Source organism: Phaenicophaeus curvirostris, chromosome 4 (assembly GCF_032191515.1).
Source record: "Phaenicophaeus curvirostris isolate KB17595 chromosome 4, BPBGC_Pcur_1.0, whole genome shotgun sequence".
Taxonomy (NCBI): domain Eukaryota; kingdom Metazoa; phylum Chordata; class Aves; order Cuculiformes; family Cuculidae; genus Phaenicophaeus; species Phaenicophaeus curvirostris.
In genome coordinates, this window is record NC_091395.1 from 31853499 (window position 1) to 31876097 (window position 22599).

The following is a 22599-nucleotide window of genomic DNA, read 5'->3' on the forward strand; positions in this document are numbered from 1 at the left end:
ACATTATCTCCCCTGATCATGTCACTAGGTATCCCTGGCATTCTAATGGTAGCATTCCTGATGTCCTAGCACAATAAAAACTCACCCAAGCCTAGAATCAAAGGCTCTTGTTTCATTCAGAATTGTTCCTCCATTTTCAAGTTCTTCAATTTGCCTCTGTATTTCATAGTCTGAAAGAAACAAAAGAATAAGCTTGTTATACAGCACAATTAACTTTTGTACACTCCACTATTTAATTTTTCACTGCTATGCAATAATTGAATAGTTTTTCATTTTAACCTTAATGAAATAATCAGAAGTAGTTACAGGCAGGATCATCAGTCACTGTCCCTCTCTCTCTCCAGCACTGTTTCCTTTTTGCTTTTTTTCCTCATCTTCTTTCATTCCATTGCAGTCAAGGAACACATTCCTAGTGACCTTCCTATCACTCAGTTGAATTTTCTTTTGGAGATGTAATAATCATCCTTTTTTGCTCAAACCCAGGCTGCATCTGAACTTCACACACAGCACCCACTATACTTGGTGGAAAGCAATCGCTTACATTGGAGGACACAGCTACCACTAATATCTTTCAGTAATAAACACATGAAGCATTGAATCATCAGCTTTATTCTTCTTGCAGGCAGAGGGTTATCTCTGCAAGAAAACTGCAGACCAACATGGCTGCTATCTACACAGTACCCCGTACTAAGATTTATTCTGTCAGAGAGCAGCAAAAGCAGATCTGCTCCATAAGGAGGGACAGGGCAGGAGCAGAGGGTGACCACAGCACAGGCAGTGCCCTCGCTACCCAGTGCAGTCTCACTGGTCTGAATAGCATGGGCAGAGGCATGTGCAAAGGTCTACTGACAGCCGCAGTCAAGGTGAAGGGATGATTTGCGTCCAGGGTCCATCCAGGGAATTCAGTCAGAAGCAGTATGAAATAAGTTCATAGACAGGACTGGGAACAAGACTACAGAACATGTCCAAAGTCCATCAGGAGATAGGAATGAAAAAAGGCACACCTGTGATGTAGCTCAGGCAAGATCTTGATGGCTCCGGCCTGAGCTTAAATGGGACTTGCGGACCCACGAGCAAGGCACATGTATGGGACACCCAGACGAAGCTAGTCAGGACGTTTAAGGTCAATTACCACATTCAAGAGCATGACACATTTCATTTCAGACCACATAAATTATCTACAATGCTCCTGCTATGAAGCAACCATCACTTACCTACTGCTTTTGCCAGGAACCGTATGCTATTAATGTTCTTCACTTCAGTCCTCACTCCATGAGGGTCTCCAGGGTGATGCACAGAAACATTGGCATCCACTCTCAGCTGACCCTCTGTAAAAAGAAACATCATCAACAGAACAGCCTGCCCTGTAAGCTAGAGTTAAAGCCTTGGCAGGCATTAATAAACTGCACATTATGTGCAGAGCATTAATAGCAGACTTCTGTATGTTAAGAAAGGAGTAACAACCACCTAATCAGAGCATTCTGCTTATAATTCCAGCTCAAGATTTTGCCTCCAATAATTCAACTTTTTCTGAGGACACTACTGCTTTAAACAAAATTAGTGCTTGTAATTCCACTCAGAGAAAACTGCATGGTACAGTGCAACACAGATCCTTTAAGCCATGTAGTGAAAAAAAGCTTCTGATGCACAGCTCTTAAATAAAGGGTAGAATCAGACAAGAAACTTAAAGTGGTGGATTGTGAGCTTCCATTCCTCTAAAATCAACATTAAAAACACATTTTAGAATTACAATTTGATGGATATATACTACCCTAGCATGGAACACAAGAACTTACAACTATGTTGAACAGATTTACTAAGGTGTTCTTGGAAATTTACAGCTCAGGGACAAAATGTGAGTCCTAGTGGATTTTTTTTTGTAATTTTTTTCTCCTTCAAGATACTGCAATCTCCCCTTGTCTCAGCTTTCCCGGGCTGCCAAAATTGAGACTGAATACAATGTTATGTATGAAAGCATCCTGTACGTTTAGTCCAAAATGGAATAACGTCCTTAGAGATCTTTAATAACTCAACCATAACTTGTAATTGTGTCTTTTTAAATTTTGTCCCTCCAGAGACATTCCTTTTGGGAAGAAAAAGCTTGCCATAGTTATTCAGCTGGTGGCAATAAGCAAACAGGAGAGGTTGTATTAAAAAGAAAGAGCATTTTTCCAATATTGCCCTTTTTTTTTTTTTATTTCAAATAGAGATAAAAAGAAGCAAACGCTTACTGTTCATTATTAAAGGGAGTGCAAACCAGCTCAGAGTTAAACTTGTGAAGATGTCTACAGCTTCAAAATCCATTCCAGCCAATAGATTCAAATTGACTAGAGAGGGCTTAGGACACTAAAAGCAGGCTGGGTAACAGCACACTAATTTCCTCTGTCTTCATAGAGTCTTGCCAGACTTGCAAATGAAGGACAAAGGTGTTGGACTGGCCCAACATCTCTTTCAAGAGAAGTGTTTTGCATGTGCTCCCTCTTTGGGGTGAAATGAGCACTTGTTCCAAAAGAGGAATAGCCTTGTCCTGCCCTTGCTTCATTATGAGACATGACCTGCTTCTACTTGAATGTGTCAATGTGATGAGATAATGAACTTAATCAGGCATAACTGAAAGGAGAGCTAGGCCCCAAATGTTCTTAAAAAAGCTTTTTGTGCTTTAAGTCCACTTTAAGCCCAGTTTCTTTCCCTTTCACTTAGCAATGAAATCATCTTTTCATCTGTTCATTGTTAATGAAATAATACCTGATAAAACTGGGCGCTTGTCTTCACTGAACACCCAAGTAGAACGAAGGTAAAATATGAGACTGTAAAGCCCTTATTTGAAAGAAAGTAATTATGATGAGGGAAAACCACAGCACAAAGCCCCTAAAAATACCACATTGAAAAAAAATCCAAATACTTTTAAAGCAAACTGCACTGGAAGAAAAATATTCTCAACATTGGAATTCTCCTCTAACGCCAGAGATCTCACTGCAATAAAAGATATCATAGATCAATTCCAATGGCAATTGAAAAGATTCAGAGACATATATAATGTCTAGCAATTATTATTTCCCCCTACATTAAATTAGATTTGCATCACTAGCCAACGTTTATTGGATCCCATTTACTGGGTGATACATGCACCACTCTAACTCAGTTCTCTAGGAGACACATCCACTTATAGTATGGACTGAATTTGTTGCCAGAACAGTGAGGCCAACTGTCACAGGCAGAAATATAGCTTACATTGTGAACACTAATAGGTAGCTTATAATTGGGTGAACGTGTGGACGAGATGAATGCCCAAAACTGTACTTCTAAACTCTCAAGCAGAAACCTGATATTTGCTAGCTGAAACCACGGGCTGTTTATAAATTTTGATAATGTTAGGACTGAGCAAAAATGGCATGTCCTGAACCCTCCAGTCAATAGAGAGGCATGAGACAGAATCGGCTGTTGGGAGGCTGATCACATGTTGTGCACATCACCTATTGGGAAAACTGGGCCCTTATGTGCTCCAGAAAGAAGAACTAAAAATAGGGGTTCCCAGAAGAAGAAGTGGTCTCTGAAAGACAGTAGCGATCTTGGCCGCAGAGATCCTGTAGGTGAGGGAGGAGCTTGAAGATCAGAGAGATGCATGGAGATAAACGCCAGGAGATAGCTACAGACCTTGGCCTCTAACACCACAGACCGGTATCTGCAAGCCTGCTGTACAGCACAAACCAACACCTCCCCATACCAGTAGTGATATCCCCAGCAGGAAGAGAAATTGAGATGGAGTGAAGGTAATGCTGGAGGGAAGGGAGAGACAGAGTAAGCATATGCAATTATGAAGTAGGGTAAAAGCTGCAGTCTCATTTGTTCTTAAATTAATCACAGCATCCATGTCTGCCATGGGCTGTTGTTTACTTGATCTTATCCATAACACCAGCACTATATTATGACTAGTTGAGACCTGACAAACAACTTACAAGACGATCCGTGCTTCTGTTACTTTGTCCCATAACTTCCACATTCTACAACTAATCCTTACTACAGATCCCCTGTGCTGCAGCACCCTGGCAAGCAAGATCAGGACAGACAGACAAGAACCCAGGGGACGTTCCTGCCTGTCTAGGTTTATCCTGTAAAGTTATTGCGCGAGTCAATATAAAACATAGCACTGCAAATCTCTGCAGAGGAAGGCAAGGCTCATCAGGACACCTGGAGCACAGCAGACATTAGGACAGGCTCCAAGGACTGTAAGAACAACAGCTAGAAAAGGCTATGCATTATAAGCAACCACAGAGCAAAATAACCAGAAGCTGCTAAACTCCTGCAAATGCAGAGAATCACTGGTGAAGGGAGCATACCCTTCCCCCTCCTGTACCTGCCATGACTGCCTGGCTGCTCCCAAGTGTTTGAAGAATGAGCTGAAGCTCTCTGACTGCTGCAGCTGCTTCTTCCCCACAGCACATATCAGGCTCCATGACAACCTCCATAAGGCCAACTCCTATCAGGGAAAGAGATGGAAGATTTTCAACAATAGCTTTTGATCTTGTCATATTAGACTGCAACTGGCTAAATACATGAAAGCACTTGGGCTTTTTTTGAAAAAAAAACAAAAACCAAAACCCCAAAACCCAAACGAACCCAAAGCCCAAACCCCCATGTATTATTTAATAACTGTCGCTATGGGCCCAGCTGTGGACTGCTATAAAAACTTTTCCTCCAGCCTTAGATGACATGCAGATCAGGACACATTCCCTCTTCTACCTTTTTCTAGGAGAACTCACATTTAAGGCCAATCTGATCCCAGATTCCAATTTATTTATCTTAAACTAATTTTGAAACAGACAGAACTGTAAACAGATGTAGTCTCATTTTTAGCTTCAGGATCCAGCTTTCAAAGAATATGAGCAGCTACGGCCCCTAAACTCCATAGACGCTAGAGCACTATGTTCCACTTCGGCTCAGCCATCCACATTGCTGCCCATGTTTTGTGCTAATTTGGTTCATTCCATTTACAATTTCAAAGTTTAAAGAGAAAATGTACAGTTTTGCAAAGATAATAATCAAAAGAAATGCCTGACTCATGCACTGACAAATCCCAGCAGTTGCTCTTTCTGTACACAAACTTGATTCACTAGGTCTGAGATATTTTATTTTTTTTTAGCAGTGCACACAGTGGCAAGAGCTTAAACTGCTGAGTGGCAAAACTATATGTGACTGATACATATAGTTTTGAGCAAACTGGAGCCAACAGATTCCTAACTTGCTACTGCCAATTGACATCAACCAACAGTGAGAAAACTCCACTGGCCATTAATAAATTCAAGTATTCCCCTGCTTCAAGTGCAATGGTCATTTTGATGAAGTTTTATTTTCAAGAAGAAAGACATTAGGCTGGTTTTGGTTTTCACCTGTTCCAAGTCAACCATTTACCTTTAAAGACTCATCTTACCAAGAAAGGAAAAAAACAGGAAAATAATTGAAGCCTACCAGCCCTATTCAAGTCAACGAGAGTCTGGCTCCTTGTGTCATCATGGAGACTCTTTCCACTGTCTTGCTCCAACTGAATTTGTTTAATCCTCACAGTTTTGGTCACCATCTGGCTCATTTTGTTGTCTATGCAGAGACCATATGACAGACTTCCATTCACTGCAATAGGAACTCTTTGCTGAGTGATTTGATAGCCGGCCTGTCAATAAAATTAGTTTTATACTGAAATAAAACATGAAATAAAAGAAAGCAGCAGCATGGTCAAGTGCAAGTATTATAGATTAAGAACAAAACTGAAAATGCAACATATTCCATAGTGACCTATATAAGAGGTCATGCACATGTAAAGTCCTAACTTATTTTGCTTAGCTGGAAAGGAAGCATGCTAGAAGAAGGGTCTAGAATTCTACATTAATGTGAGAAGCTGGAAGTCTGGAAAAAAATAAGAGCATTCCTCAGTACAGGCAAGTATAATCAATAATCAACTGTATGACCACTTGCCAAGGATGACATAAATTTCACCAATAGCGCCTTAGGGCAGAAAAAGGACTAGAAGAGGTTCTTTGATGCCTGTGGTTCCGTGAGCATGTTAAATCTTGTCTGAAGCCAGTTACCATACCTTCATCTTCAAGCTGGGGCTATGATTCATTCTGCCATCAGGCTGAATACCCCTCTCTGCCTGTTCAGAACTTTATTCATTAGAAGGGAGGAGAGGGAGAAGGAAGGCGGAGTGGAAATCAAGGAAATGAGAAAAATCAATTTCATTAATGTAGCAATTTAAAAGATAGACACTGCAATCCTACATAACACAGCAGCTGATAAATGCGACCTCATGCCTGGGACTCCACTCAAAGAGGAAACTGTGAGTCAGAAAAGGGGCTGCCAGTGACAAGGTATTGGAATAACTTCAATGATGTAGAAATATAGAAGTGAATCATTACTCTGTTGAGGCAGGATCCCCGTCTCTTCCTCCTTCCTAGCCTGCTCATGTCCCCAGTGGTGAGAATTAAAAAAAAAGCCTGTCAGATTTTAATGAACTGGGAGGAGCATTTGCATATTTTGCAGGGAGTATAGGCTTACTCTAAAACGTAGATGATGACAGCGCATTGGAATGGAGAACAATGGTCTAGCCCTGTGAACAGCTCAATTTAAACATGCAATGAAGTGCATGACCTTCTAGCCATATTCACTATAACAAAAATAAAATAACTGACTCTACGCAGCCTATGGTAATCATACAGCTCTTCCCATCTCCTGAAACATCTCATTAAAATTAATTTTTTAAAGCCTGAAATAGTGAGTGACAATAAATAACAAGAATCCCATTTCCAATCCAAAGCCCCATTTTCAGGAGCAACAATAATCCCATTGTCAAACGACCTTAAGAGCTGGATTTATTTTATCTGTTCTATACAGCTCATTAGCCTAAATCTGCATCTTATTACAGGGTTCCTGACTAGACTGTTTCACTACAAAATGCAGGTCAACCAGTTTATTGTCAGTGATTAAACTGCAGAACTCGGCCAACAGAGAGCCAAAATTACATGTTTCAAGCTAATAAAATGTAAACACCTCTTCGACCAAATTTCCATGCTTATCTGACCAGAGGACCCTGTAACTCATGTCTGCAAACAATGGCAGCCCACTTGATGCTGTAAATACTTTCTTCCACCTCACTTTTCTCCTCTAACACAGGGATGCAGTTTCTTTCCTATGACAGTATTTTCCCATACAGCTTCTAAGCAGTACACTGATGGCAGACACCACAAGAATGTGAGAGATTGTTTTCAGTTTAACAGCAGAAACACCAAGGGCAGCTTGCAAACATCTCTGTGATGGTTTTGGTGTTTCTTTATGATGTGTCAATGCATTTTGAAAGTCATGTTTATTTCCTGCTATTTCACTTTCTCCTTCTGGTCTGGGAATGGCCTTGAACATAATTTTATAAGAAAAAGAAGAAAGTATTAGTAATTCAAACTGTTAAGTTTGTGTTTCACATTCCCAGTAAGTAGCTCACTACAGAGCCTCCAACAAAAAGGCCTCTTAATGGCTCACAAGTAATAGCAAAGTTATCCCCAGAAACCAAACCAGTAAATACATCAACTTCACCAAAGAGCCACAAGTTCCCAATCTAGAAGAAAACAGAACAGGAACCTCTTGTGAGATCCAGGTCTCCAGTAGGCAACTATAACATTACTACCCTTCTGAGGTGGGAAGCAATTCTATCTGAATATATTTTGTGTGTCTTTAAAGTATTTCCAATGCTCAAACAAAAAAAGGGAGACAGAAAGTAGTTTGGGTTTAATTTCATTAAGACAGAAAAAAAGGCTCAATCACTGCTGCACCCTGTTGCAATGACATAAGTCAGGTTGTTAAATGATTTCAATATTTCTACACCCATATCGAGTGTGGTAAAATGCATTTGGCTTCCAGTGACACCTTCTACAAAATATGAAAATTCCTGACAAACCATACTGCAAAGACTCGGTTTCTCAATATTTTTAAAAATTTATTTGAACTACTGACTGAGAAAATTTAAAAGGGAAATGAAATATTTTTAAGTCCCTAGGCATACACAAAAAAAGACAATATTACGTTCATACCACTGGAACCTGTGTTACACACTAACTTTAAATGAAGGACTATTATCAGCCTGCTTTTACCCTAACAGACAATTAGTACTAAACACCAGGAATTGGGAACTTAAGGGGCAAAGCAGCTCCAGCTCCCAATTCAATTACATTAAGCTACTGGAATTGTGCAGCTAAGCAAGGAGTCAGCAATCAGAGCAATCATATTCAATCAGTGAGCAGCAGGGTACAGCTCTCTATTCATAAGGGCGCAGCACAGCATCCGGTTGGGGTGAGCAGAACATTAACTGAAAACAGAAATAGCATCTCTCATCCCCTATTGCCATCTCTACTCCAGACTTGTCCTTTCCTACAGCCATAAAGGGACCAGCCATACTACATACTTACAGGCAGATCTGCATAGAAATAGTGCTTTCTGTCAAACAAGGACTTCTTGTTTATGCTGCAGTTGAGTGCCAAGCCTGTCATCACTGCTGCTTCTACACATCTCCTGTTGAGAACCTAAGGAAACATGACACATGGTTTTGCTCAGATACTCAATACGTAACAAATGCGTCTCCCACACATTGTCTTATGTGGAGTATATATTCAATTTTGCTTGCCTTCAGCCACCATTGTATCTCTTTCTTTGCGTGGGTAGTTATTATTCATCATTAAAGTTGTGGTAGCTACAAATCTGCAAAAATTTAAGATGAAAAAAACAAGCCATTCAGTCATTTTGTCCTGCCACGTAAGGAGGTGTGCACTGTTCCGGCTTGCTACTTCTGCAAACATCTCAGCACTCTTGCACTCTCAAAGATTCAAAAGACAAATCATAACAAATGATAATTGACTTATAACCAGCTGTCAGCTCATCTTGAGAACTGGAAACACAGGGGATTTACATTAGGGACTGCAATGCCATTTCAGTAAAACTCTTCAGAACACCCATAACCACAGAAGTGAACTCATGAGTACATACACATAGATGCCAATGCTTTGCTTAACCAGGCTGAAATCAACCACACTTATATGCTTTGCTAAAACAGAACCAAAGAGACATCAATTGATCCCACGGCTACAAGTATACATGCACTTCCAGTACACATGGAACCCATGGGATTAAGGTTCTTGCAGAATGCCACATGATCCAAAGACACAGCAAGGCCTTAATGAAGAAATAAAGGCATTAAATGCTGTTTCTCACCATGGACCCATCACTCCCCATGACCCTCTTATCTCCTCAGCAGGATCGGGATCCAGAGGAGGAAGAAAATTCCACTCCAAAAAGTTCTAAACAAGCAATGTTTCAAAGTTATGGGTTTTTTCAAAAGTGCTCTCATTAATTTAACAGTTGGTTTAACTACTGGAATGGATAAAACTGGAAAGAAAAAAAGATTGAATTTGACTTAGTACAACTTTGGCACGTTTACACTTACAGTATTTTGAAACAGGAAAAGAACTTTATCCGTCTTAATTCTGTGGTATACAGCTGCCAAGAAGTCAACTTCCAGCAGAACCATTATAGAGGCACATTATGTAAAAGAATCTACATGACTTCATCTGCATTGACCAGAACACAAAAGGCTTAACTAATGTTTTCTTCAATGTTTCTGACACTATTTACTTTTTATATTCTTCAGCCTGATTTCTGAAACAGATTAAGCAGCTGTACGTTTCTCATCATCTTATACCTTCAGCTGGAAAATTAATCTCTTTCCTTTACTCATGTAGTATTTCAAAACTCAATAAGAGAAAATAAGGGAATCTCTTCGTATAACAGAAACTTTAAAATTGCTTATACAGACAAGAAATTAAATATTTAAGGCATCTTAATGAGGGAACTTTCAAATTTTTAGTGCAGCTATATATGGCTAACTAGAACACATCATCTGTTCAGGCATATTTTATTTATTAAAAATTTTAAAAGATACATAAGGTAAATTTTAAATGAGAAAAGAGGAAGAGCAACTTCCCTTTGAAATACCGATCCACAGCAAAATGAATGCGATTAGTCCTGACTGTAACCTAAAGTAAAATTGGTAACTATGAAATATGGATTTATTTTAGTAGCATAGCTGCAATTCATTATACAGTAGATGCTTCTGTCTTCAGCAGTATAATGCTTCCAGGCAGAACAGATACTTTTTTTTTTTTTTTACTGTTTAAGGTTGCCTGAAACTGTTCTAGTCAGTTTATTCAATGCTTAAAATATCTTAACACTTTTAAATATACAAGCAACTACTACAGCCTAATGGCAGGATCTTGTTCAGGTTTACAACAAAGGGAGTAGTGTTCCAGATAATCCTTCAGCAACTGGTCACCAGAAAGCCATTAAGGCTCCATAAGGACTAGGTAGACTCAAAACACCACTGCGACAAAGTAGTGAACCAGCATCTTATTAAACCTCCTGATAGTGCAGGGGTTGTGACCAACAATAATTAGAGAACAAAACCTAACTCCTGAGTTGCAGTCAGTTAGTGCCTCACAGCATATTATTTGAACACTGGAGGAGTTCAGCTAATGATTACACTACAACTACTGCCTCTGACCACTTGCTCTTATATTTTTCTTCCGTAAAGCCCGATTTTGCTTCTTTCTTTGCCTTAAACATTTTGTCTGAAGGCTGGCCATTTGTGTGTTTGTTTGGTGGCACCAGCAACAAATAATAGAGATGATGCAGCAGCAGACCTCCCCAAGGACAGAGCTTGGGATATTACCCGAGGGCCTCATCTGTGGCGCCGGGTTCAATGGACAGGAGGTGCAGGAGTAAGTACAGCTCTGCATTGCCTGGCTGAGCTCAAGGTCCGGAGGTGGCTGCTGCAGGGGAAGGTGATGCAGTGGTAGACGCAGCTTTTCTGCCAGCCTTCCTCCACCCGCTGGACTGCCCAGGCCCAACCCTCCCAAAAGACACATGGCAGGAGCACCGCCCCCAACACGTGCTGATGGGGGTCGGACAGGTCTTATAAAAGAACTCGCAAGGAACCACGTGGCTGGCTCTCTCCACCATCACTTCAAACAGACCAGCCCAGATCATGCGGCCTGGAAGAAGCTGCTGCTTCTGTGTTGCCGAGGAACTACCGCTGTCCATTGATGTGGTGATTTCTTTCCTTTTCCCTTCCCTCTCTTTCTCTCTTTATCTCTCCTGCTACCTTACAGTGCGTGTGTTGGATTGGATCCAAGTGACCTTGGCTGCATTCAGGGATCACACTGTGATCTGAACAGGTTGGGATTTGTTCCTGTAATTTTGGAAAGTTGCAACCCCATGTCTCGGCTGTGCACCCAAGTATTTTGGTCAGTTTATGTTTGCCCGAGTCAGAATAAATATTTCTTTTGATTTTCACCCTGAGAGTGACCTTGTTGGCCTCTAGATCGCTGCACAGAGAAATGCACCCCCCACCCCTCTTCAGGCCTGGATGTGAGCCACGTGGATCCTGGGTGTGACAGCTTCAAACAAGGTAGCATGTATTTTAGTAATCACCCTAAAGGATAACACTGTTTTGAGGTGAAGGGAATAATTCCCACATATGTACTAGTTCCTACTATTCACACCAGTGAGAAGCTTTTGCACTACTGGTCATAAGCCATTTTGGTGGCCCTACGGAAAAGCTGGTATAAAAATATGAAGTATGGATTATTTTCTGTGTAGTATTGCTCCACATTTAGATGACTATAATGCATATGTGTCATAGTAGCCAAATCACTGTACATACACCATCATTCATTTACTAGTGCAGCATCCTGTGCTACCTTTTTATCAACCTCTGTGGTGACAGAAGGGATTGCAAAGCAGATCTTTCCCACTATGGCATCCTGATATGCCTACTACATCACTCTGCTTCTTCTGCCCTGCCTGACTCTGAAAAAAAATAAAATAAGATGACCCTCCACTTGCTGAAAAATCAAAATGTACCTGTTTAACACTGCTCACTTTCTGAAGGAACTACTACAAACCATTGCAGCCATCACAGCTGTGGGCATAAAGCAGAGTTGTTTAGGCAAACTACAACTTTTTCTTCAAATGAGCCCAGCTTTTCAAATAATCTGCAGTGATAAACATCAACGCAGTATGTGAAACTTCTCATACTAATGACCTAGAATAAGTCCCCCAAGCTTGTTTATGCAGTGAGCTGTTATTAAGTTGACAGATTTGACAAAAATTTTAATTACTGGCTTGAACTGACCAGCTGCCAGTCATAGAATCATAGAATCACCAGGTTGGAAGAGACCATCGAGTCCAACCATTCCTATTAAACACTAAACCATGCCCCTTAGCACCTCGTCCAACGGTGCCTTAAACACCTCCAGGGAAGGTGAATCAACCACCTCCCTGGGCAGCCTGTGCCAGTGCCCAATGACCCTTTCTGTGAAAAATTATTTCCTAATGTCCAGCCTAAACCTCCCCTGGCGGAGCTTGAGGCCATTCCCTCTCCTCCTGTCCCCTGTCACTTGGGAGAAGAGGCCAGCACCCTCCTCTCTACAACCTCCTTTCAGCTAGTTGTAGAGAGCAATGAGGTCTCCCCTCAGCCTCCTCTTCTCCAGGCTAAACAACCCCAGCTCTCTCAGCCGCTCCTCATAAGGCCTGCTCTCCAGCCCCTTCACCAGCTTCGTTGCTCTTCTCTGGACTTGCTCCAGAGCCTCAATATCCTTCTTGTGGTGAGGGGCCCAGAACTGAACACACTATTCAAGGAGCGGTCTCACCAGTGCTGAGTACAGAGGGAGAATAACCTCCCTGGACCTCCTGGTCACACCGTTTCTGATACAAGCCAAGATGCCATTGGCCTTCTTGGCCACCTGGGCACACTGCTGGCTCATGTTCAGTCAGCTGTCAACTAACACCCCCAGGTCCCTCTCCTCCAGGCAGCTTTCTAGACAGACTTCTCCTAGTCTGTAGCACTGCATAGGGTTGTTGTGCCCCAAGTGCAGGACCCGGCATTTGGCCTTGTTAAACCTCATGCCGTTGGACTCAGCCCAGCAGTCCAGCCTGTTCAGATCCCTTTGCAGAGCCTCCCTACCCTCCAGCAGATCGACACTTCCACCCAGCTCAGTGTCGTCCGCAAACTTGCTAAGGGTGCACTCAATGCCTTCATCCAGGTCATTGATAAAGACATTGAACAGGGCTGGACCCAGCCCTGAGCCCTGGGGAACCCCACTTGTCACTGGCCTCCAGCTGGATTTCACACCATTTTCCACCACTCTCTGGGCCCGGCCATCCAACCAGTTTTCCACCCAGTCTGGTAAGTTAGCAAAGTGCTGGCCTCTTGAAAGAAAGCTACGTAGTTCCTGCAATAGCTATGAACAAAACACAAGAGCCTACAAAGCCTTCTTAATATTTCTGGTCTTTTAAAATGGAAGCGTATCTCTCCTAGGTATTTAAAGAAAATCCTAGAGAGACATCACAAAAGGCAATGGAAAGTGTTCGTATTGGAAACTCGTCAAAAGCTTGAACAATGGCATCACAACATCAGCACCCTTTCCCTTGAAGCTATGCTCTCCTGTTATAGCACCATGGTAACTGTGCACTAAAGGAATCAAAGAACAATCCAGCCAAGATCTCTCTTTTTCTGATACTTGTCTATTCTCTACATCTAGTCCATAAGCGGAAAGACTCCTTTTAAAAATTTATCATCTTTATTTGCAATGTCAGTGTAGTCAAGACCTTGGTTTAACACAAGACTATTCAATAGCTGTACAAAACCATACAGAATACCTTCTGTGGCATAAATTCCCACCCAAAGCAATTTTAACCACTTTTTCTTTAACAGCAGGTTTACTCCTTATATAAGTACATTAAAGATAGCTAGCCCCTTTATAGGTGAAGATACATGTTTCTATATTTAGTAAATCATAATTTTTACATTTTAAAGAGAGTAGGTATGCAGTTTCTTGTTTTCCTAATGAGTATTTTATAGCATAATTGAGGGGGGAAAAGGAAGAAGCATCTAGAGCTCTCTCCTGGAGAAAGTTTTTTTTTGCTACCTTTTATTAAAACAAAAAAAGTTACTTTGCTGTAACAGTGGCACCCAGAAGGCCTAAGTTATGGAGCAAAGTATTCCTTGTACTAAAAACAGTAAAATCAAAATAATTTCTCAGAAATTTTAAAAGTTTTTGTTTCCAGGTCACACATTTTAATAAAGATTTCATATTAATTGGCTATCTTAAGATCTTCGTTCCTACCCATAATCATGAGCAAATCACCATTAATCAAATTAAGTACAGGACTGTTTATCTAAGAAACATTTAATTTTAGCTCCTTTTCATTCAAAATAACAGCTGGAAGAAGGAAGTAGCGCAATGTACTTAGCCAGCTCCCTGTAGACCAGGCAGTAATCTTCAGAAACCTCAACAGAAATACCTAATCATATTTCCCAGTACTCCCATTTCATATCACCCATTTTTATTTGATTTCACTAAGGGATATATTCGGTCTTACTATTCTTGCTATGTTAAAAGTAGCAGCTTGCTCAACACCCAGTTCTCTGAAGTGCAATCGTAAGTTAAACTTCAAAATAAACTACTCTTACATCTACTTAGTTCAAATGTAATTGTGACTGTTCGGTCTGACACTGCAGATGAGTACTTCAACACAGCTTTCTGCCTTGCCATCCTTCCACACATACAGGAGGGTGGCACTCCCTTGTAGCTATGCATGTACAGAATGGACATTGCAATAACCATTTCCCAAACAACCCATTTATTTCAATAGGTGTGCAATCAGACCCAATCCAAATTAAAGAACAAAGTGCCCTAAGACTTCCCATTTGTTTGGTCTGCAAAGGGCCCATATGCTGCAAAACCTGAGGTCTCTAACTGCAGGGGTAATTTAAAAAGATCAGCCTCAGTTCAGGGTCTTGTGCATTTCAGTCCAGCATCTATTTCACAGCTTATTTCCTGCATTATATTCTTATCCCTAAGGAAAACGGCAATAAAGTAGGGGAGAAATCACTAGACAACTAGACATTTTATATTAAGATCTTAGATTAACAGAAAGAGATTTCAGCTTAAGAAAAAGGGAACAAAATAGCAACCGAGGGGCTGAAGCAGCAAAGAAAGATTTGGCGGGGGGGAAGGACATTATATATACCTTAATATACTTTGTAACTTTTTCTTTCTGCAGTCTGGTATATATGAAGATATATGCTGCTATACAAAACATATTATTATTCCTAACCTCGTCTGGTGGCAAAGTTGGCTTGCAGTGATGCAGCGCACACTCGTTCAAGTCATATCTTAAAACCAGACAACTCTGACATTTTAAGAAGCACTCAGCTCCCAAACACGTTACTTTATGCGTACTCAAAGAATAAGGCATGCTCTTGCAAAGCTGAAGAGCCAGTCTAAGAGCTCCTATCACAAGCCTTAGAACTGGAGGAAGCATCTTCCAGTGTCAGGGATGACCAGAAAAAAACAGCAGCTGTAGGGAGAACTGCTGACCCTTAGGAGTAAGAGAAACAGGAAGGTATCACCAGATACAAGGTTATTTAAACGCTGACCGACTTCTGGGTTTCTCAACCCTTTGAGACAGGTTGCTGGAAAAGAAAAAAACCCACAGATGGAAAAATCCATTCAGACCAACGGTTTCAATGGAATAAATCTATTTTCTGGCATGGTAGGGAAGCAGCCAATCCAGAAGCATTGCCTCAAATCAGTGGTATTCATGTCTCAGATCCCATCATCAGTGGCTAAAACCAAATAAAACTTCCACCATACAGAACTCGTTTCAAGCAGGAGAACCCAGGGAGAAGACAGAACAACGCAAAGGTGATACAATGGTTCAGGATACCATAATTAAACATTGTATTTCTATGGTGTTCCCATCAAGAAGTCCAGTATCTGTCCAACATTCATGCCCTCCCTGTTGACAGCACAGCCTTCTGCATCTGCCACATGGCTTTTTCTGACCTGTTATAATGATGATCCCTCTCCTACGACTGTTGAAATTTAAACTAATGCTAATGCCATCTGATCCACAACAGGTTAAATACAGAAAGATCCAGTGAAAACACTTCACTGCTCTGGAGGTATGGGCCTGAGAACGGTAAACCTAAGTAACAGAATGTGATCAAATCCAAAGTCAACCAGAGCTTTGAGACAGACCTTCTCAGACCATTTTTCCTACGCTGAGCTCCACAAAAAAAAAAAAAAAAGCTGAAAAAGGCTTTTAAACATGAATAATGTATGCCTTCTTCAATATAACTGAGATTAACTTGCTAAATAGAGAAAATTCAGAGCACTAAGGACAGAATAGAGTTTACAAACCGACTCCTGCCCTGTTTATCCTTGCAGATGGTCCTTTGCCTGCAGGCCCAGTGAGGGCCAGTTCTGTGGTTTTCAGAGCACTAACAAATTCTAACCCTTGATACACATTGACAATCATCTTCTGTTATTTCTAAGTCTTGTCTATCTGTCCTCTGCTCCTTCTTGCACTCTTAATGTGTTTCAGACACTACACTGACCACAAACTAAAAACTCCCAGTCCTTTGTTTTGACTCCCTCCTTCCTTTTTCCTCTGTTGCCTCCTCCTGGAACATACTTATTTATTCCCCAGAGAAGCAGCCATCTTTCCCTCCAGGCTGACTCAGATCTCTTAAGAGAACACAACATACAAATTGAAAGCAAACCAGAAGTGGTCTATCACCCATTAAGACAAGAATATACTAATTCAGGAAAACAATAGGTGACATATTGCAACAAGTCTTGCAAAAAGCTATTAAGAAAGCAAGTAAAAAACTTTAAAAAAGTTGTTCTGGAAGAGCAGAACAAATGAATGCTAATTGCCTATAAATAGTTGCCTTAGTTTGTTTTACCTAAACAGTGCCCTCAACACTCTCCCCTCCATGATTCCTTCATCTTCGCATTTCATTAAACATTCCAAATTCTGTATAAAGAAATATCTGAATAGCAGAAGCCCAAATAAAGCTGAGAACAGTGGGGAGAAGACAGTCAATTGCTCATTCCCTCTTCACGTACTTGCAAATATATTCACAAAACCCTCTACAAACCTAAAACTTTTGAGGTTAATTTGGCTGAACTTGACAGTGAAATTGCAAACTTAACATTTTTATATAGAAAACAACAGTTGCACTAGCAAAATCCGTACATGTAACTAATAAACACCAGTTGCAGAAGCTTACATAATCCTTTCAAAATCAAAGACACAGTCAATAATACATTTAAGGCAGCAAGGTGTCTGATAATCAGAAAGAACTGAAAGAAAGAAATTAACTTTACCCCAGGAGCCAATTACAGCCTAATTGCACCAAGATAAGTTTCAAACAAAATACATAAACCTGACAGTATGCAACATTACCCACGAAACAGCTAACCATGAAGAGAACAAAGACCCACTCTACAATTATCTGTCATTACTGTTAGAGAATGATCCTAAATACACTTCAATGAAAAAAACTCTTCAGAGTAAAAATTAAGAGGAACAAAGCAGCAAGATGTCAGTTTGCAAAGTTAAAATGCTAAGACATTGGTAGATTGATAGAACAATGATTGTTACAGAATCTTGTTTAACAGAGCACTGCTTTTCATCCACATATATTCAACATACTACCTCAGTGTTGTGGTTTGAGCTAAGAGAATCAGTTTTCTAACTTCAGCTCAGTCTCATCTAACTAAATTCATTTTCTGAAAATTAACTGCATGTTTTTCAAACAGTGTTTCTCTCTAGAAGTGAGAGGCCATTGCTTACACTTATTCCTATAGTAACCAAGGCCATCCTTGAGTTAGTGGGCAGCTGTAAGTCAAAGACGAAGAAGGTTCACACCTGCAGGGAGAGGCAGACATCACAGGTGACTCCAAAGTGACCAACAGAGTATTCCATCCAATATACATCATACCTAGTATAAACCCGGGAGATCACAAGGGTCTCGCCCTCTTCTTCAATGGCTGACATCCAGTGAAGACCTTGTCTGCCTGCTTCCCCCTGATCCATGTGTTCCTGAATCCAGTTCCTGAGTCCAGCTCCGTCCTAGCCTTGGACCCTTTCTTTCCCTCGTGTCTGCTCTACAGCATTTACAGTAATGTACAGTCCTCAAGAGAAGGGGTGGGGGCAAGATTTCGGAGATTAGTATCTATTTTATTATTTTCTTATGATTTTCTTCATTATTATTCTTTCATTAAAGCTGTAGTTTTTGCTTCCAACCTGCAAGTCCTTCTCTCATTTCCCTTTCCTCTTTATATGTGGGGAGGAGGGTGGGGAGGGAATCAGAAGCCCAACTGCTCAGTTTTAGCTGCCAAAACTGACCAGGACGGGGGCTAAGCTTTGACACTTAAGATTACCTCAAAGGGATTCACCTGTTGTCTACATACTGAGAAAAAATTAAATCAAACACCTAAGGATGCCAGAGCACAAACAGTGTATACAAACAGAAGTAATAGAGATTTGTCCAAAAAAATCCATTCACAATTCGAGCTTAAAATATTAAGAAATTCCTAGCCAACTAAGAAAAACTACTGCAAAAAGCTAATGTGCATTTCAGCAGAAATTTCAAACTGAATTCAGAAAGAGTGTAATGCTTGTGCTGTCCAAAAGTATCAAAGACGGGACAATAACTGCAGTACCAGAACTGTGTGAAAGAAAGGAAACGACATACTGCAAACTCCTGCCACCTACTAAGTAGAAAAATATCTGTGTAAAGCAAAGGGTAAAGCAATGAAAAAAGCAGTACAAAAGGAGAGAAGACAAAATACATAGATAACATCACCAATGCATTGAAGGATCTACTGAAACAAATGATAGTTTTATCAACTCAATGCCATTCTAACTGGCAAGTTTACATCAGCCAGGGGGACCTGTAACGGATGACAGAAAAGCCCTCAAGAACAACAAACAGAAAGAGAGCTCAATAGTTACTGAGGTGCTAAGGAGACAAAGACCTCCAGGAATTGTTAGCCTTGACAAAAAGATTAAAATACCCAGAATGAGCTTAGAACTTCTCACAAATAAATGAGACATAACAAAAATCAAGAGAAAACCTTAGAGAGGACTCCTTCAAAGCTTGAGAGAAGATCAACGTCACCAAGTACTTTCAAGTACAAAAGCAGAGGCGTCCAGAAAAATGGCATTTACAGTTAAGTATGAAATGAAGTTGAGCTAAGCAACTGTGGAAACTGAGTCAGCATAACACTTTTCAGACTTCAGTGAAGGAGACTAGTTCCATAGTGAGCCCCAGGGCTATGAACAATCCTACAAAAGAGAAAAAGACATCATAAGGAATGACCCCCACCATGACCCAGTCCTGAAAGTCACCTGAAGCAGGCCTCCTCCATCTTTCAAAACCCTCTCCTGACCAGTACAACAGTGCTGAACTGATTAATAGCCTGAAATTATGTAGGCAAGCTTTGATTCATCTTGCACTCAGAAGTGCAGAGGTATTCTCAGGGAGCAACGGTTTGAAAGCCTATTTCACTCATTTTTCTAAATTAAGCAGAAGTTTCTTTTTAGAAGCTTATTGGGACTGCAAGTCCAACAAGTTGAGACTGAGAGAGCAACAAAAGACACTTAACCACTGATGATACGATGCATGACGCAAACCTTGTATTAACAGGAAAAAAAAAAAAGACTGCAACAGAAAGGTACCACCAATTTCTAAGAAGTTTCCCCCCCCCAAGTACAATTATTACAGTTTTACTGGAAGAAGAAGCAGTTAAAAGTGAACCTAGACTTAAGTAAATGGCTTAAAAACAATAAGAAGATGGTCCAGTTCCCCCCAAAAGGTGCATGTAATTAAAAACGTAGCTACAGAAGTCAAGCTAAGCAGCAAGGTTTTTTCCAAAGCAAAGCAGCACAAGAAGAGAGTAAATTCGTATGCATGGCAGCAGGAATGTCAAAACAAGACTGAAATCACAAGTTGGTAAAACAGCTGTTGCAATCACCAGATTTAACAGGCACAAGATATCAAAAAATCTAGTTTCAAACTGTAAAGTATGAATGATCATCTCAAATGCTGTTTCTGTTCCAGTATGTACAGCTGACAGACAGATCCACCAAATCTAAAAAAAAACCTCTCACAGAAAGCGCCTTTGAGAGAAAATGTATCAGGTAAATCCTGTATATTAATAATATTCACTATAAAGTCTGATAAGCTGTCACTCAAGGCATCTGGAAAAACACTGGGTAACTGCAACTGCCAAGGAAGGATGCAGTGTCAATATAGGATGGGGAAGTAAAGCACCCTTTGTGTCCTCAAACTGGGCATCTCCCCTGTCACATCCCTGGGCAGCCACCCTCACAGCACAGCACAGCACTGCAGGGTGGGGAAAGTAAACGGCATGATACACACACTCCCTGCTACTACCCAGTGTTGCAGTGACGGTCCTCAACTTTGGAGAAGCCAGAGTTTGGATTTTAATTTGCCAGCAGTGCAGTAACAGAAAGAACAAGGGTTAATAGCTGTTCTAGCCCTGCTTTTCTCCATGTAAAGGTGTATCTGGTTGCCTGACTGTCATTATACACTTGAGAGAAAATACAGTAGGACCAAAATGCTTCCTTCTACACTATTTACAGATGGAAAACTAAAGGAGTTTAAAACATGAGGATATGAAAATCTCCGTACAGGATAGAAGCAATGAGTGAGCTGTCTAGCCTTCAAGGACTTGCAGTGGAATAGGAAAAAAAAAAAAATATAAAATCATGCATCTCATGGTATTCCACAGCTGTGTTCAACACATCTTACTCTGTTTCTTCTGAGGTCAGAAGGTATTTATTTATCTTTTCTTCACTAGGAACAGAGGCTGATCACAAGCAAGCTTTTCTGAAAACTCTATCCTAAAAAAAAAAAAATTTAAAAAGATGCTGTTCACACTGTGAAGAGAAAGGAATTCACTGCATAGGAAGGTATCAAAAATTTCAAAATACTTAAGACCGTAGGGCTAACATTCATTCAAATCTTATTAATTTAAATCTTGGTTATGTAAATCCTAGATAATTTCTTCATAGATTTGTCTACAAAGAAAAGATCAGGCTTTCACTTTAGCAATGCAGGAGAAAAAATATGCATCTTTTGGTGTGATCAGCAACAAAGACTAAGCACAGACAAAAAGGTATCGGCCTTTAGCCAGTAGACCTACCATCTTATTTATGTGGCCGAGCTATAATTAACCTTCAGTCAGCCACCTCAGTCATGAGAACAGATAATCATGGATTCTCTTCCTGTGAGCCCACTCTTATCTTTTTAAACTTCTATAAAGATTCTCAGAAATTTCAAAGAGATGGTTGCAGTGCAACCATCTTTATGTATCCTCAGAACAATTTTAGATCTGTCTGCAGGTACCACGTGTAGCATTATACTTCTTTTATAGTAGGTCCTCTGAAGACATCAAGCTAGGATTACTGCCAAGTCCATTTATTAGGTAAAAGAAACAAGTCTTTGCACATTTCATTACACACACGTAATGTACATAGTCACGCATAGTCCCAAATAATTGAGAGCTTGACAGTAGTTTGAGTAAGATTCTGTTTAGTCTAGTGGTGAGTGGCTGCAGCACCACAGGGCACAGAAAGTCTGCAGAGTAGCATGGGATGCACTGTCCAGTCTCATTACTTCAAAATCTACTTTTTAAATCAAAGCTTTGTCATTTTTTCTGTTTCATGCCAAACACTACTGTGCCTGCATAGCTCTTCCTGCCCGTAGCTGTCTCTGAGGCACATTATGAGAGCAGCAGTGAAACGGCCATCACACTAACACTGTGATGGTCGACTTAAGGCCTACTTGCAGCAGGGGCATAAAACAAGCTGCATTACAGTACAGGAAGAAAATACAAAGAGGAAAGACGGAGGAACACTAAACACATTTCTCCTGGTTTTAACCCTCCTGTGGAGAGCACAGCAAAAGCTCATGCCCACGCTCATTAGCGATCCAGAAACATATAGCAACCAGAAAAGCTCCCTTTAGCACCATCGTAGGGCAAGGAGCCTATGATATCGTTGCCATCACGGAAACATGGTGGGACAACTCATATAACTGGAGTGCAGCTATGGTGGGGTATAAAGTCTTCAGGCGGGAGAGGAAGGGTAGGAGAGAAGGCGGGGTATCCCTCTTTGTAAGGGAGGACTTGGACACCGTTGAGATGGATTGTGGCAATGAGGAGATTGAGTGCCTGTCGGTTAAAATCAGAGGAGCCCACCAGAAGGTAGATTTTGTGATAGGAGTCTGTTACAGACCACCCAGCCAAGGAGAAGCAGCTGATGAGCTCTTCTATAAACAGCTGGGGTTAATCTCTAGATCAATGCCTCTCGTTCTTGTGGGAGACTTCAATCTTCCTGATATCTGCTGGAAGTACAACAGAGCAGAAAGGAAGCAGTCTAGGAGGTTCCTGGAGTGCGTGGAAAACAACTTCCTTGCACAGCTGGTGAATGAACCAACAAGGGAGGGTGCCCTCCTGGACCTGCTGTTTGTGAACAGAGAAGGCCTTGTGGGGGATGTGGCAGTAGGTGGACCTCTAGGACAAAGTGATCATGAGATGATAGGGTTTTCTGTTCTAGGTGAAGTGAAGAGGGTGGTTAGCAGGACAGTAGCATTAAATTTCCAGAGGGCAGACTTTGAACTCTTCA

The 22599-nt window shown here is 40.9% G+C and overlaps 1 protein-coding gene across 6 annotated transcripts in view; it reads right to left on the reverse strand.

The window, feature by feature from the left end:
- The window catches only part of GATB (glutamyl-tRNA amidotransferase subunit B), a 48170-nt gene that overhangs the window by 18724 nt on the left and 6847 nt on the right, over positions 1-22599 (reverse strand). For all 6 annotated transcript variants that reach the window (XR_011337358.1, XM_069855713.1, XM_069855712.1 and 3 more), the window contains exons 3-7: positions 8445-8558; positions 5467-5665; positions 4355-4477; positions 1215-1328; positions 86-170 (exon numbers count right to left, since the gene is read on the reverse strand). Coding sequence is in view for 5 of the 6 variants with exons in the window: in XM_069855713.1 (XP_069711814.1) it covers positions 86-170; positions 1215-1328; positions 4355-4477; positions 5467-5665; positions 8445-8558 (635 nt within the window). In the remaining variant the exon portion in view is untranslated. The remainder of the gene's footprint in view (positions 1-85; positions 171-1214; positions 1329-4354; positions 4478-5466; positions 5666-8444; positions 8559-22599) is intronic.